The 17,175-nt window shown below is 41.5% G+C and overlaps 1 protein-coding gene across 2 annotated transcripts; it reads left to right on the top strand.

Moving 5' to 3' along the window:
* Positions 1 to 534: 534 nt before the first annotated feature.
* Positions 535 to 15,831, top strand: SERBP1 (SERPINE1 mRNA binding protein 1). 2 transcript variants are annotated; one of them, XM_049774415.1, is made up of 8 exons: positions 535 to 988; positions 4,377 to 4,527; positions 5,094 to 5,234; positions 5,344 to 5,433; positions 6,240 to 6,314; positions 9,590 to 9,767; positions 13,581 to 13,754; positions 15,243 to 15,831. In XM_049774415.1, exons 1-8 carry the CDS (start codon positions 643 to 645, stop codon positions 15,297 to 15,299), a joined length of 1,212 nt encoding a protein of 403 aa, XP_049630372.1. In that variant the 5' UTR covers positions 535 to 642; the 3' UTR covers positions 15,300 to 15,831. The 2 variants fall into 2 exon arrangements, with proteins under 2 accessions (XP_049630372.1, XP_049630371.1); XM_049774414.1 differs by having other exon boundaries at positions 536 to 988; positions 6,195 to 6,314.
* Positions 15,832 to 17,175: the final 1,344 nt, after the last annotated feature.

Below are 17,175 nucleotides of genomic sequence, written 5' to 3' on the forward strand. Positions count from 1 at the left end.
TTCTTTCTGCATTGCACAATGTCTGGGGGGTGCAGGGGGGATGCTGTGCGTCCTCTCCTCAGCTCAAGTCCGGCCTTCAGCGTCGCGTGGGTTCGAGTCACCTTGACCCTCAAGGTGGAGGGAAAAGTTAGCGCAGGCCCGAAAGCGGGCTGAGGGAAAAGGCGAGACAAGCGAGAACTTTCTCCAGCCGTCACGTTTTCCTGTTTGCAGCAGCAGCAGCAGCAGCAGCAGCAGCTCGCGAGCAGGTGGCAGGACTCCGCCCATCACGGCGGCGGCGACGCTCGGCTTCCCCTTCCTCCCCTCAGGGCTCCCCACTCTGCACGCCGCGCGCTCCCACCTTCTACCTCCCCGCGGTCCCGCCTCTCTGGCGCGCGCGAAGAGCGGCGGCGCAGAGCCCGCCGGGAGTCGTAGTCCCGAGCGCCGCACGGCCGCCCTTCCCGAAGCCGTCTCGCGGACTACACTTCCCAGAGGGCCCCCGCGGCGCGGGCCGCTCCCGGAAGTGTGCCTGCCCGCCGGAAGAGAAGCCAGCCCCCCCCTCCTCGCTCGGCCCGGCCATCTTGTGGGAAGAGCTGAAGCAGGCGCTCTGTGGCTCCGGCGCGGCCCGCTGCAATCCGTGAAGGAACGCGCCGCCGAGCCTCCATCATGCCCGGGCACTTGCAGGAAGGCTTCGGCTGCGTGGTCACCAACCGATTCGACCAGCTATTTGACGACGAATCGGACCCCTTCGAGGTGCTGAAGGCCGCGGAGAATAAGAAAAAAGAAGCCGGCGGCGGGGGCGGCGGCGTGGGGGGCCCCGGGGCCAAGAGCGCCGCGCAGGCCGCCGCCGCCAACGCCGCCGCCGCGCAGGCCAACGCCGCCGCGGCCGGCAAGCAGCTGCGCAAGGAGTCGCAGAAGGACCGCAAGAACCCGCTGCCGCCCAGCGCCGGCGCCGGCGGCGTGGGGGACAAGAAGGAGGACGCGCAGCCGCCCGTGGCGCTCAAGAAGGAAGGTGAGGCCGGGCCGGCGCACGCACGCACGGCGCTCGGGGCGCCCTCGGATCGGCCCGGGGTCGGGGCGAGCCACCGGCGCCCCCGATTCCCGCCCTGCGCTCGCAGCGCCTTGCGTTGCATGGGGCGCGCCCGCCCGGCCTTCCCGCCGAGTCCGAGCCCGAGCCCGAGCCCGAGCCGGGCCTGGCGAGCTTTGGCTACATTTTACACTTGGGGTGTCTTTTGCTTTGCAGGGGGATCCCCCTACCTGCGATCTATCTATCTATCTAGGGGGACCCCCCCTTCCTGCGATCTATGATCTATCTCCTCCATAGTGCAAACGGGGTGCCCTGTTTGCATGCAGAGCCAGGCTTGGGCTGAGCTGAGCTGGAGCCTCTTGGGGTGCAATCGCTTTCCCGGCGATGTGGGGTGCTCTCCTCCGTCACACACACCCCCCCCCAAAAAAAAAAACCACCTAAAACTTGAACAACTTGGTAAGTTGCTTGCTGCCCGCGAGGCTGCAGAGCGAGGCTGGAGGAAAGTCCGAAAGGAAAGGAAAGGAAAAGGAAAACACGCGTGGGAAGGAAAGAAGACAAGGCGGGGTTCGGGTTTTTTTTCTTTTTGGGGGGGTGCGGCTGGGACCCCCCCCCCCCCCGGCCTCGTGGTGTGGCGGAGCGCGCCCAGGCTGTCATGTCACCCCAGCCAGGGCTGGTGCACGTGCTTCGATGCAAAGCTTCGGAGCTCGCGCGCGGGCTCGGAGAGGTTCTTGGCACCCCGCAGTCGACTCTGGCTGGGGTCCTTTTTGTTTTGGGAAGGGGGTGCTTGTGTGTTATTGGGGAAGCAGCCACGAGGAGTAAGGGGACGGGCCGCACCCGCCTCTCGAAAGTGGCTTCTGCAGGTGGCGAGTTGGCTGGGGACACCCCGGCCACGTGTTCCCTGCTCCCCTGCAAGCAGCAGGTTTTGGGGAACTGAAGTCGAATTCGGGGTGCTGCTTTTGTGTGTGTGTGTGTGTGTGTGTGTGTTTGGGGCTGAGCGTGCAGGATGTTGGGGTGAAGCATGCCGGCCGCGTGGTGGCTAAGACGCCCGAGTGGATTCCTGAGCGAACATTTTTGATATAGCAGCGTGTTTTGAGGGAGGAAAGCCAGCCCGAGGGGACCATGAGAAACTAGAAACATGTGCTCGGGGACCGAAGCTTTATGTGCCGGGCAACCTGAGCAGAAATCTTGGGGGGACCCGCGGGCAACGTTGTTGTTGCCTCGTGCGGAACTAGATTCGGCACCAAGTTTGCCAACTTGCACGCGTTCATAGTAGATGATTGGAGAATTGAGGGGGAAGCAGAAGACGTAAATACATGCCGGGTTAGGTGTATTTTACCCACTTTGAATGTTCAAAGCATGGAGCCTGGTTTGAAATCAGCCGGGTGGTTTTTGATCTTAAGTAATTATAAACCTCCTAAACCGGAACGCCTCTATCTGAAAATGGGAGATTTTTAAACAACAAAGCTAGAGAGAATTATATATGTAGGTAGACTGGGTTCTGCCATTAGTAGCCCTTCCGGGGTCTGGGAGAAACGTGTTTACTACCATAATTTGTTTTCCTGAGATCGCATTTCAGGGCCCTTTAAAACTGCAAGCGATGTTTAAATACAGAGAATGGACGAAATGAGTAAGATCCTACCTACTTACTACCTGTCAGAAGATATACCAGGCATGCTGACTGGGAGACCTGAAATGAAAACAGGACTCCCTCTTGTGGGGAGGCTGCCTGCAGGAGCCAAAGGGTGCTCTTGTGTGGCTCAATGTTGAATTGACAACACGCCTCTTCAGAGTATACAGCAGAGCATAGATAGATCAAATGCGTTTTTTACATTTTATTTAGAGGCCAGGACTCTAGAGACTTTAAAGTTTGTGAGAAGTGGAAGTCTCCAGTTTTCTTCATTAGGCGAGTTGATTGATGTTAGATCCTGTAAGCCCAATATTGAATATTGGGTGTGGACAGGAGCCATTGTTCATTTGGGTGCGTTTGGCTTGGATATCAGTATAAGGACTGGTTCTATAGCTCCACCCCCAATACACTATGCCGCTGATGAAATTTGTTTTAAATGCTTCAGTGTAAGAGTTTACATGCAGTCTGTTCAAGTTCATGTAGCACAGACCTTAGGTTTTCCTTGAAGTTTGTTTTTTACTTAAGTTACAGGCAACTGAACAATCAGTTATGCTGATGTTTTACTTAGTGAAAACCAAAGTAAATCAACTTAAAATCTTGTTATAAAGCAATTTCACAGCAGTTTTTTAAAGATTGTGTGGAAATTAGTCTACCTAAAAGTTTGCAGCCATCTTTAATCTTTTTGTCATTATTAAGATACCTGTTAATGTGATTAGTAACTCTAGTGGAACTTTAGATACGCTAATTAGCATGCAACAGTAAATAAGAAAGAACTCAGTGAAGTCTTCAGCCATCACTTAGTGCCACAAAATTTTATTCTGTACTGCTCAGGAAAGGGAGAGAGATTGTATTTGTGCTTTCAAAAATTACTTGGAAACATAATTAATGGCAAACTAAAACTAAAAGTTCTTGCCATAATACAGTACTGATTATTTCTAGTAGTTTCTAGTATTTTAGAGTCAGGTGTGATCTTTTACTTTGTGTGGTTAAATATAGTGGAGAAACACATAGGTGCTCTTTTCTGGTTAAATAGCTGTCTTAAATACTGAAAGTGGTAGTCCAAGGTACCAGTTGTTTTCCTTTTCGGTTTGTAATTGCATGAAATCATGCTAGGGATCTCACTGTTTTTCTTCTATTCCTTCCAAAATAACTTGGGATTTAGTTGCTTTTACTGTTTTGAAGGTCTTAATTTCTTAGGTGTATTCGCTTGATTTTTGAATGGCTATGGGTATTGATCATCTTTATCATTCTTTTTTTTTTTTTTTTTTTTTTTTTTGGTTTTTGGTTTTTGGGCCATACCCGGCGGTGCTCAGGGGTTACTCCTGGCTGTCTGTTCAGAAATAGCTCCTGGCAGGTACGGGGGACCATATGGGACACCGGGATTCGAACAACCACCTTTGGTCCTGGAGCATCTGCTTGCAAGGCAAACGCTGCTGTGCTCTCTCTCCGGGCCCATCTTTATCATTCTTATAGTTAAAATGTACACTTACTAATTTTTAAAAAATTGAGATAGGTGCCCAGAAAAGAGGGAATAAATCACTATTGCCCAGATGAATTTCAAGTTGGTTATGTTATGTACAATATTCAACTCAGTTATAGATAAATCTTAGAAATGCCCAGTGTTTGCCTGTTACAGTACAGAGACTAAAGTAGATTGAAAGAATAAAAACTATTTTCTGAACATCTAGGCCTAAAGATTTTATGTTGCAAGAATAATTTACTTATTTGGGTTGCTTATCTCTTCAGGAATAAGACGTGTTGGAAGAAGACCTGATCAACAACTTCAGGGTGAAGGGAAAATAAATGATAGGAGACCAGAAAGGCGAACACCTCGTGAACGAAGATTTGAAAAACCACTTGAAGAAAAGGGTGAAGGCGGAGAATTTTCAGTTGATAGGCAAGAGTTTTTCAAATATCTATACATTTTCAGTTTTCCAAAGCTACATTTGGCATAATTTTCAGATAGCATTGGGTTGGCAGTGCCATGTTTCTCAGAAATATATGAATATATGTTATTGTTAATGCTCCAAATGTTTTCCTGAGTTAACAACAGTTTTTATAATGAAACACTTTGATTTTGAATTGGTCGATATTTTTTTTATTTTGCTTTTTTGAGTAAATTGTTCATTTAGTTAAACATTAATTACATACAGGCCAGTCTTTATATTTAATTTTAGCATGTTGGCAATAGCAATTTTATTAGATAATATGTAGTGAATAACAGTGAAAAGGTATGTACTTTTTAAAAATACAAAGTACACTTCAGAGAATGCCAAAATAATTTTTTGGGTTGTGTGGGGTAGGGGGCTTCCAAATTCTGATTTGGGTTCGAAATAAACTGTTGATATTTCTAAAATATGTTCAGCTATTGAGTTAGAAGATTTAGATATTTAATTGTTGATATTTTGAGTCTGAGTTCCCCTTATCACTTTTTCTGAGACTTACAGGTATTTTCTATTGTAGACCGATTATTGACCGGCCTATCCGAGGCCGTGGTGGTCTTGGAAGAGGTCGAGGAGGCCGTGGACGTGGAATGGGACGAGGAGATGGATTTGATTCTCGTGGCAAACGTGAATTTGATAGGCATAGTGGAAGTGATAGATCGTAAGTCTTACTGATTTTTATTATGTGTTTATTTTTAATTCTACTGTTTGATACAACAAAATTTGAATTTCTAGAGCTAAAGAGTATTATGTTAACTCAGTTTTGTTAGTTCTTTCTCACATTACAGTGGCCTGAAGCATGAGGACAAACGTGGTGGTAGCGGATCTCACAACTGGGGAACTGTCAAAGATGAATTAACGTTGGTATTCTTATTTTTAATTAACTAATTTAAATAAGATTGATTTTTATACCTTACTAACTGTTCACTTAGTCTCATTAAATTTGTCCTGGTACAAGAATGGTGGATGCTCTTATAGAGCTTCAACCTAAGACAGTGCTTTTGGACATGTTTAGGTTATAATGTGTGATCAGTTTTTTCATGAGTATATCTATTTTTTTCATCAGTCCCTTAATAAGGATAATGTAACTCCCTTGAACTCTGTCCTGTCTTAGAGTGGTTTTGATTTTTCTGTTTGCTTTGCTTTGGGGCCACACTCAGTGGCGCTCAGGGGTTACTTCTGGCTATATGCTCAGAAATAGTTGCTGGCAGGCTTGGGGGACCATATGGGATGCCAGGAATTGAACCCAGGTCTGTCCTAGGTTGGCTGCATGCAAGACAAATGCCTTCCCACTGTGCTATCTCTCTGGCCCCATAGAGTATATTGATTTTTATCTTTGATATCAGTTCTAGCCATTGACCCTTTCCATCTCTATGAAAATGTGATAAGCCTGGGATGATGTGAACGCTTTATATCTTGCCTTTTATTTTTTATAAGAAAATTCTGAAGTATAGCTTATTTATTTATACTTTTGAGGTTATATTTTCTTTAGAGGATAGGGGAATATATTTAGTGGGAAATTACTTTTGAAGAATGGAAGTTTTGAAATATTCTTGTATAAAGAACTCTTCAGCTACATGTAAATGGACCTAGATGCCTTTCTTTTTTCTTCTTTCCTTAGAGAATCCCCCAAATACATTCAGAAACCAATATCTTATAATTGCAGTGACTTGGATCAATCAAATGTGACTGAGGAAACAACTGAAGGTGAAGAACACCCAGTGGCTGACACAGAAAATAAGTAAGTGGGTTGTGGTTAAGGTGATGTTCCAGCAGTGAGAGCAATTTGGGTTTTGTTGAAAATAAGAAAATAACCTATAGATTAAATGCTACTTGAAGGCTTTTTTTTAAAAGAAAGGTTTATTGGAAAGGAGATGGAAAAAGAAAAGGAGCTCTGGTTTGTGAGGGGTAGGGAACTTATTATAGGACTAAATTACTTTTTTTTTTTTAACTATTGATTGGTTATTTTGGGCCACACCTTGAGTGAGGCTCTCAGGGGTTTCTCCTGACTCTACTCAGTAATCGCCCCTAGGGGCCCTTATGGGAAGCTGGAAATTGAACTGGGTCCCCCACCGGTTGGCCACATGCAAGGCCCTTCCACTGTGCTAATCACTCCAGCCCCAAGACTAAATTCTTTTTTTTTTTTTTTTTTTTGGTTTTTGGGCCACACCCTGTGACGCTCAGGGGTTACTCCTGGCTATGCGCTCAGAAGTTGCTCCTGGCTTCTTGGGGGACTATATGGGACGCCGGGGGATCGAACCGCGGTCCGTCCTAGGCTAGCGCAGGCAAGGCAGGCACCTCACCTCCAGCGCCACCGCCCGGCCCCAAGACTAAATTCTTGATGGCTTTTTAAAATAAAGGAATTTTAGTTTCTCTCACGATCTATTTTGAAGAGAACTCGGCGTGTATATTGTGTTTTAACTTCCCCCTCTCCCCTAAGTCAAGCCCAGGACCTCACATTTTCAGGGTAATTGCTCTACTGATGAACTGCATCCCTGGCACCAAAATTGCCTGTTTTACCTTAGAGTAGACTAGAGATGTGATAATCTGTGTTGCTGGTGCCTTTCTTGGTAGAGTAGTTTTAACAAGTAACTCTGAAAACACAAGCCCAGGGACATGGAATTAGATATGAAGTAGAAACTTAAAGTTGAGGAACTTTACCAAAAATTAGATAAAATGTTGAAATGAGAACTTGGGGGTACTTACATATACATATACATATTTCTCAGTCCTAAAGACTTTGTAAACCCTACACAATTTATTCTGAGATATTTTTAAATAAGATGTGACTTAAAATTAGTTTATTTTCTTTTTTTGGGGGGTGTACACCTGGCAGCATTCAGGGGTTGCTCCTGGTAAGCTTGGAATCGTAAGAGATTCTGGGGGTTGAACCCTGATAGGCCATGTGGAAAACAAATGCCCTACCCACTGTGCTGTCACTTTGGCTCCTGTTTCATCTTTAAAGCTTCCCCATTAAATAGAATTTGAGTAACCTTATTGACTTGGCTTAAAATGTGTGTAGAGAGCAAAAACCAGTATATAAAGTTAGCTTCTGTAATCCTTTAATTTTCTGAAGTTTTAGGGAAAATGTTTTGATGTTTCCACTTATTGATGGTAAAATTTTAACAAGGTTGAAGTGATTAGTGTATCCAAGCAGAAATAAATACTAGTCATTTTGAGAATTGTGTAAAGTATTGTGTTTCAAATTACTTAAGTCATTGGCTGGATGGGTAATTGGTCTGGTCACTGCTAGAGACCCACCTGGGTGTACTGGGGCCACTAAGGTCTGGCAATGCTAGGGATTTAATTTTGGTGATTGCAAGTAAAAGGCATGTTCCCCTGGCTCTGTGTCAGTAACGTTCTTTTTCCTTCCAATTTTGGGCATCACACATGGAAGACATGTACTAACTGAACATAACCCTTGACCCTTAAGCGGGTGCCTAATTAAATTAAGAGTGGAATGCTATTTGAACCTTTTCTCTGAGAATTGTTTATGGGTTAGTTTTAATAAAGGATTAGTGGATTGGTTTAAATAAATTCTTGATAACTATTGAGGGTTATAGAAATACAGGATACTGTGATGTGTGAATTTATGGTATTAATTCATTTAAAGGGAGCCTTGTTTAAAAAATATGGGTAAGTTAAATGAATCTTGCATAATTTTAATTACTGCACAGTGCATAAGATCCCATTTTACATCATCTGCAGAAAGATGTGCAAAGACTAGAACTTGACAGGACCATCATGTGATACTGACTGGAAGAAAGACCTGTGTTCAGGATTCAGGGGAAAAAATTGTAATATGTAGTCTTAAAATCTTGTCTGGGTCATTAGAGCAATCTGTACTTTTCCTTCAGAGTAAGGTTCTGGTGTAATCTGAACATAGGATGATATTTTGTGTTTGAAAGTCTAGGAAGCACTGCTTATATGTAGTTTCCAGAAATCTATTTTGTCTTCTTCTACAGTACGTTGGAGGGTAGGTTTCATGTTTTCATGATAAAGGGATGATCTCATTCTTAGCTGTGCTATAACTTTTAGGAATAAGTCAATCCTTTTTTGATATCCTTAGTTTTATTACTACTTGAATATACATATTTGAGCTTGGTGGTCAAAATCTCATTGATTTAATGTAAACTTGCTGTTTAAGAAGTTTTAAATTTGTTATTAAAGAATAGAGTGAAAGGGTAAAGATACTTGAGCTCTGAGAGACGAAATCACCTGCTGCTAGCTTTGGAACGAAGCTGGGTTCCTAAAATAGCAAACAACTTGTTTTGTGACCATTAGAAATTAAGATTAGACTAAGGCCTGTATTTCCCTGTTTAAAAAGGGAGTATTGTTTGTAGCTATCCCCCAGGAATTAGAAATAACTAGTATTTAACCATCAAAACTAGTGGTCTTAGAGTGTTCCCATTATTATGAAACAAGACTATACAGGCTGGCTTTATAGTAACTTTAAAATTTGCTTTGCCTGCGTTGATTACTGAAATTTTATTTCATGGTGTGAAAGCAGGCATCATGAGATGCTTATCTGCATCTATAGTGCAAAATTGTGTTATTTAAAATAGACATGTTTTGCATACACACATTTGTTTACATTGGGTATTGGGGAAGTGCAGTGTCTGGCTGCTCAGCCTAGAGCTTGGTTTGGGAAGTACCATTGGTAGGGCCACACTGTCGGTACTGAGTGTGCAGTGCCAGGGCTTGAGCTTAATTTAAAATGTGTTGGGCAGTTACACTTTGTTAGCCCCAAACACATTGGAAAGGCCAGTTCAAGATTTTACTATCAATGGATAACATTTTTGATCCTTATTTGCTTAGTTATTCCTTCTTACACAAATAGAATTACCAAATAATAATTGAAGAATATAACACTATCTGTTATGTTACAAGATAGATTTGCCTGTCCCCTAAATAATCTTTCAAAGTTTATCTGTCACCCTAAAAAGAATTTTCTTGCCAGAAACCACATTGTTTTATCAGCCCTCTTCAAGTTTTAAAACAACATACTTTTCACAGGGAGAACGAAGTTGAAGAAGTAAAAGAAGAGGGTCCAAAAGAGATGACTTTGGATGAGTGGAAGGCAATTCAAAATAAGGACCGTGCAAAAGTAGAATTTAATATTCGAAAACCAAATGAAGGCGCTGATGGGCAGTGGAAGAAGGGATTTGTTCTTCATAAGTCAAAGAGTGAAGAGGTAAAATTGTGAATTTTGGTGTTTTGTGTAAAACGTGTCTTGAATTATATATATATATATATATTTTTTTTTTTTTTTTCTTAGTTTTGGGGCCATACCAGGCGACGCTTAGGAGTTACTCCTGACTCTGCTTAGAAATCGCACCTGGCTGGGGGGACCATACAGGATGTCCCGGATCAGCCGCGTGCAAGGCAAACGCCCTACTAGCATGCTACTGCTCGGGCCCTATATAATTTTTGAGATTTTGCATGAATTTATCTTCATTTTCTAGAGGTGCTTTTTACTTAAGATTGTTGGTAAACAAGTCACATAAAACAGTGCATTGACATAATGTAGTTGTAATTATTTTTTCTTAGAAAGCCAACTCTTTCATAAAGAGTTTGAAAAATTTGATGATTCTTTAAAGTTGTGGCAGTAATTTTCATAATCTTGTCTCACTAAAGATAAAAAGAATTTAAATTAATTGTTTTTATTTAACCTAAATTTTTTTTTTTTTTTTTTTTTTGGTTTTTGGGTCACACCCGGAGGTGCTCAGGGGTTACTCTTGGCTGTCTGCTCAGAAATAGCTCCTGGCAGCCACGGGGGACCATTTGGGACACCGGGATTCGAACCAACCACCTTAGGTCCTGGATCGGCTGCTTGCAAGGCAAATGCTGCTGTGCTATCTCTCCGGGCCCAATTTAACCTAAAATTTAAAGAAGTGCATGCCCTCTTTTATTTTAGCATTCACTTTTTGAAACAATCTATTCCACATCAGGACTCCAGTAAATTGTATTGTTGTCCATAACTAAAGAACGAAATATTGTAGATTAGATAATGCATTTGGAGCTTTACTTAGGAAATAAACTTACTGAGGAGGATAATTTGGTTTTGATTTACTAGCTTCTATTATAGCTGTGGGCACATTCTTAGAGGAATGTACCAATCTTGCCTCCTTTTAGGGCTTATGTAAATATGAGATTTCCATGATTTCCATCGGTGTTTTGTTTTGGAGGGGTGTCTCCCCAGTGGTGCCTGATGATATGGGTACAAACCCTGTGACTTCAGCATGGTGGTGAGGGAGGGTCTGGCTGTTCAGTACTAGGCCTCTTGAGTTATCCCCATTCCCTTGTCCACACTGTTGTATCTGTGTGAAACAGGCTTTCTGATGACAAACTTGAAAGTTTATTTTGTGGAAATTATGTTTTTGTGAAATAAGTTTCATTTATGAAAGAGAACTAACTTGGAGGCACATTTTTCTGCAGAACAAGTTGTATTCTTATATAGGTAAAATGCCAGTTATATTTTTAGATGGGACATTGTATTTTATGGACAGGCTGAAGACTATATTGAGCCCTTCAGTAATAACTATTAGAAGGTGTTTTGTTGGAACTTTTGAAAGATTGTAAGATTATAAACTGACTATAGTATTGAAAAGTATCAAACATAATGTTTGATTCCTTTCAATATACATGGTTTTGAGGGGGCTATACCCAGTCTCACTCGGGTTACTCCTGGCTATGCACTTAGAAATTGCTCCTGGCTTGGGGGACCATATGGGACACTGGGGGATCAAACCACAGTCCATCCTAGGTCAGCCATGTGTAAGACTAACGCCCTAACTGCTGTGCCACTATTTTGACCCCTAAATATGGCCTTATTTGATGTGTATATAGGTCTCAGAGTTTACTAGATATTTTAAAGTGCTCTTTCACTTTTTTTTTTGTTCTGGGGCCACACCTGGTGACACTCCAGGGTTATTTCTGGCTATGCATTCAGAAATTGCTCCTGGTTCAGGGGACAATATAGGGTGCAGAAGATCTAATCCAGATTCGTACTGGGTTAGCCGCTTGCAAGGCAAATGCTCTACCACTGCTACTGCTCCAGCCCCACTCTTTCACTTTTTTACAAAAGAAAGTTGTGGGGTCTGGAGCAGTGGCTCAAGCAGTAGGACGTTTGCGTGCACACGCTGACCTAGGACGGACCAACCACAGTTCCTCTTATATTAAATAAGCCTTCAGTATGATGTTCCAAATGCCATATTCCTTTGAAATAGCAAATACTTAAAAATCAGATAATTTGTGATTTTATATAGTTGATTTTGTCAGTGGTTTTGTGGACTTAGATTTTAGGCAGGTTTTTTTCTGTTTGTTTGGGTCACACCCAGCAGCGCTCAGAGGTTACTCCTCCTGGCTTTATGCTCAGAAATCACTCCTGGCAGGCTCAGGGGACCAAATGGGATGCCGGGATTCGAACCACCATCCTGCATGCAAGCCAAGCGCCTTACCTCCATAAATCTCTCCAGCCCCAGCTTTAGGCAATTATTTTTCTATTTTACCTTTTTATTTTTTTATGTAATTATTATTTTTATATAATTTTTATTTTGACCATATTGGCTTACATATCTTTCTTTTTTTTTTTTGGTTTTTGGGCCACACCCATTTGACGCTCAGGGGTTACTCCTGGCTATGTGCTCAGAAATCGCCCCTGGCTTGGGGGGACCATATGGGACGCCGGGGGATCGAACCCCGGTCCGTTCCTTGGTAGCGCTTACAAGGCAGACACCTTATCTCCAGCGCCACCTTCCCGGCCCCAGCTTACATATCTTTCATAGTAGTATTTTAGGTACATATTAACATTGAATCAGGGGAATTCCCATCACCAAATTTGCCCACCCTCACCCCCTGGGCTGCTAGGATAAGTGGTCCCCTCTGTGTCTAACTACTTAGTGATCATATATCTGCTTTGTCCTGGTACCCTCCCTTATTTCCCCCTCTGTTTGAGAGGCGGAACTAGATAGTTCAAGTTATGTGGTTTTGTTTGAAGAAAGAAAAATTAATAAAGTGGGGTGAAAATCAAATAAGCCGAAAATGGGTGTAGTCCTTCTAGAGGCTCTCAACCTCAGTTTGAGAGAGGATAGGAACAAAGGAATTTGAAATTGACAGACATGGTACCAAGGGATAATAGTTGGCATGTGATTAACAGTGAAAACATACATTTATTTGTATTTTAAAGAATAACTAATAGTTATGCTATAGTAAAATGTTTATTCAGAAAGGTAGATTATATGTATATTTAGAAAATAAAAATTATACTTGGAAGAAATGTGCTAGCCAATCTTAAAACCCATGCATCCTAAATAATATCAGAAAAAAAATCTGACATTAAGCAGTTAACAGAGTTTTCTAACTTCCTCCAAGTGGGTCATGTTGGCTAATACGTAAATAGAAAGAGGGCTGGGGATTCATAAACATGGTGGCTTCAATTTTAAGAAGCTCTTGCTATATTTATGGTATGATTTTATTTGTAGCCCTTTCAGGCTTTTCTAGACTTGAATCTATCGCACCCACACATGTGGGAGAACAAACGAAATAGTTGTTTATCAACAGTGCCCTTATGGGAAGTCAGTATACATGTCCTTCCCAAGTCATATTTGGAAGAGTATATATAGAACAGAAGTTCTTGTAATTCAGATTTGATACCAATATTAGAAAATTTATATGCTGTCTATCCAGAAGTCTTTAAGAGGTTCATATTAGAAACCTAGTTTCAGGGAAAACTTAGCCAACACTACTGCTAACAGTTTTGTTTGGGACCAGCCATTATTAGAAGTGCTTGCATATCTGGGCACTGCTACTATCATCTGCAATTCCAGATAAAAGGAATTCTTCTTCTAAGATCACAATAGATGATCCCAAAGCTTGTACCTGTGATGGTAATATTTATTCATACAGCAGATAAAGGTTTTGGGTTGTTTTAGGGGAGAGAGCTTGTTGTTTAGAAAATTGTTGGGTTGATTTTTTAATCATTCAAGTCCCTTGCTTAAATTTTTAGGCTCATGCTGAAGATTCGGTTATGGACCATCATTTCCGGAAGCCAGCAAATGATATAACGTCTCAGCTGGAGATTAATTTTGGAGACCTTGGCCGCCCAGGACGTGGTGGCAGGGGAGGACGAGGTGGCCGTGGGCGTGGTGGACGTCCAAATCGTGGCAGCAGAACTGACAAGGTAATTTTAAGATGATTTTTAAATGCTTTGTTCTGATTTGAAGCTTCTTAAAGATTAAAAGTAAGCACCTTTCAAAAACATGACATTTTTATTGACAATTTTTAAGTGATTTGAAATAGTAATGCCAGAGTTAAACTATTAGTACCTTTTGGGGTTGGGAGCAAACCCAGGTTGACTTTATTCAAGGCAAGCGCCCTACCAACTGCACAATCTCTTGAGTCTCTAATATACAATTTCTTGAGAGTCTATTACCACCTTTTAATTAGGAGCTAGATGCTTTCTATTTTTATTAGTACATTTTTTTTTTTTTTTTTTTTTTTTTTTTTTTTTTTTTGGTTTTTGGGCCACACCCGGTGACGCTCAGGGGTTACTCCTGGCTATGCGCTCAGAAGTCGCTCCTGGCTTGGGGGACCATATGGGACGCCGGGGGATCGAACCGCGGTCCGTCTCCTAGGCTAGCGCAGGTAAGGCAGGCACCTTACCTCGAGCGCCACCGCCCGGCCCCTATTAGTACATTTTTAAGCCCTGTTTTAGAAGAAGAAATTCATACAGGAAACCAAGTTAATTTGAGACTCTGCTTAGGTCTACCTAAAATGCCTTCTACTTCCTTTGCCTTTACTTACAACATACAGTTCTTTTGTTTGGGGCCTCACTCAGTCATCCTCAGAGTTTACTCCTGACTGCTCAGGCATTCTTAGCAGTCAGTCAGTAGATCCTATGTGGTGTTGAGGATTGAATCCAGGTTTGCTGTATGCAAGGCAAATCCCCTCTCTCCTTCCCCTTTTCACAATTTGTTGTTTTGAGTTTTATTTGTTTTGGGGTCATGCCCAGCAGTGCTCTGGGGTTTAATCCTGGCTCTGGGCTCCGGAATCACTCTGGGTGGGTGGGTGGATGCGATGCTGAAGATGGAACTTTTGTTGGCCGCATGCAACACAAGTTCCCTACATGCTGGACCAGTTGTTAAGGTTTCAGTTTAGCAGAGCCTTCATTGTAATCTCAAACACAAACTCAAATATTTTATTTTGACAGTCTTCATAATAAATTTGAACTTGGATTCCAGAATAAAGTAACAGTAGATTTGAGTTGGTTTGTTTCTTAGATTGCTTTGTTTAATACCTTCTTTAGCAATTGGGGGAAATATGAAGGACTATTGAAGGACAGCTATAAGAAACCATATGCATATCACCTGTGTATTTGTGTGATATAAGAAACTAACAATTCATCTTGTTACTGGGAATTTTCCTGGACCTTAATATAAATTCCAAACAAGACTCATTGCACATATTTGTGGTCTAGTTGCCATGATTTTTTCCTTGGGTGCTAAAAAACGGAAACTCGGGTCTTCAGATACAACATGGGCGGTTTTCTGCATTGAGCTACATTTTCATCCCATATCTGGCCTTAATATTAAATCTTGCAGTTATAAAATGAATACAGGTTGACATTTTCGGACTTTGAGTTATTAATTTTGATTTATTTCTTTTTCAGTCAAATGCTTCTGCTCCTGATGTAGATGACCCAGAGGCATTCCCAGCTCTGGCTTAACTGGATGCCATAAGACAACCCTGGTTCCTTTGTGGACCCTCCTGTTTGAGGTTTTTGCATGCTTAAGGATCCCAAACGACTAAGAAATTAAAAAAAAAAAAGACTGTCATTCATACCATTCACACCTAAAGACTGAATTTTATCTGTTTTGAAAATGAACTTCTCTTGCTACACAGAAGTAACAATATGGTAGTCAGTTTTGTATTTAGAAATGTATTGGTAGCAGGGATGTTTTCATAATTTTCAGAGATTATGCATTCTTCATGAATACTTTTGTATTGCTGCTTGCAAATATGCATTTCCAAACTTGAAATATAGGTGTGAACAGTGTGTATCAGTTTAAAGCTTTCCCTTCATTTGTGTTTTTTAATTCAGAATTTAGATGTTCTCCCAATTACAAACTGGTTTTAAATATTGGACATAGTATCCGTTTTAATACCTGCTTTGCATTTTCACACGTGGTCAGTGGGACATGTAAACATGGATTTGTCAGATTTTAAGCTGTGTGAAATACTAACAATATGTATTTTAACTTAGTTTTAATATTTTCATTTCTGGGGAAAATCTTTTTCACTTCTCATGATAGCTGTTATATATGCTATATCTTTATATACAGAAATGATTAGTACTTGAACAAATTCAAAGCACATTGGTTTATTAACCCTTGCTCTTGCATGGTTCATTAGATTCAAAGTATAATTGATTCACAATTTCAGCTAGATAGAACTGACTTGACCATTTTGAACAAACAGATACCTTACTGGTGAAAGTTATTTAAGCTACTTACTGTCAGATAACATCCTGTGAGGTGAGGTCGTTTCATTCTACTGGTGTTAGGTGTCCACTCCTCCAGTGTGGCAGGTGCAACACATTGATTTGGCTAATGTGTAAGCTGTCAAGTGTCTGGCACTTGGTAGGATTTGTGTGTGTAAAAAGTCCTAAATCAAAATTGTGCATCCGTATAATCAACTCTTTTACCCTTCCTTGTTCTAAAGAAACCAAAGGGCACTGGTTAACAAGGTGGTAGGGGTTATTTTAGTTTGTGAATTTGAAAAGCAGACAGCTTTACTTTATAAGGTTGAAAAAGCAGCACTACTCATGGAAAATATAAACCAAAAATCTTAACTGTTTCTGAATTTCCTACATTACTATGAATTTTGGTTTTAAGTTGGTAGGTGATGTTTCACAGATGGCAATCAGTTTCTTTTCCCACTTTGTTACAAAGTTAGGGACCAGAGTGGAAGTGCGGCATGTGCCTTGCACAAGGCCAACCCGGGTTCAATTCCCAGCTTACTACATGGTTGGTTTCCCCAAGCTTTCCAGGAGTGATTCCTTAGCACAGAGCCAGGAGTTTAACCCTGCACGCCACTGGGTATGGCCTGAAAACCAAAAAAAAAAAAAAAAGGATTTCTGTAATGTGAGCAGCACCATTACCAAAAACAGAGATGGAGGAAATGATTGATAAGTAGGTATTCTAGAATTTTTAAAAATCATTGGAAACATGGATAAAACAGGAATATTATTTAATATTAGAGATTTCTTTAATGCAATTTTTTACCTATGACGAAGTCCAACCTTAATGCTGAAGATCCTTAATCATAAGATGTTTATTTAGCTAGCTAGTACTATATATTTTAAAAAAGAATTGTATACTACAAAATATATTCATTTGGATCTAATAATCTAGTTACCTACTAGTTTGACATACAGAGGAGGAAATTGGCTTTTAATAATGGATTAGCTTTTGTGCTGGTGTTTTGGATCTTATGATGCTGAGTATGTTCTGCACTGGTGCTAATATCTGGTTTAATTTGATAATTTACATACCTGTGGACTACCCAGAGGCAAGTATTATTAATCTAGTCCCTATGGGTGG

Source organism: Suncus etruscus, chromosome 6, assembly GCF_024139225.1.
Source record: "Suncus etruscus isolate mSunEtr1 chromosome 6, mSunEtr1.pri.cur, whole genome shotgun sequence".
NCBI lineage: Eukaryota > Metazoa > Chordata > Mammalia > Eulipotyphla > Soricidae > Suncus > Suncus etruscus.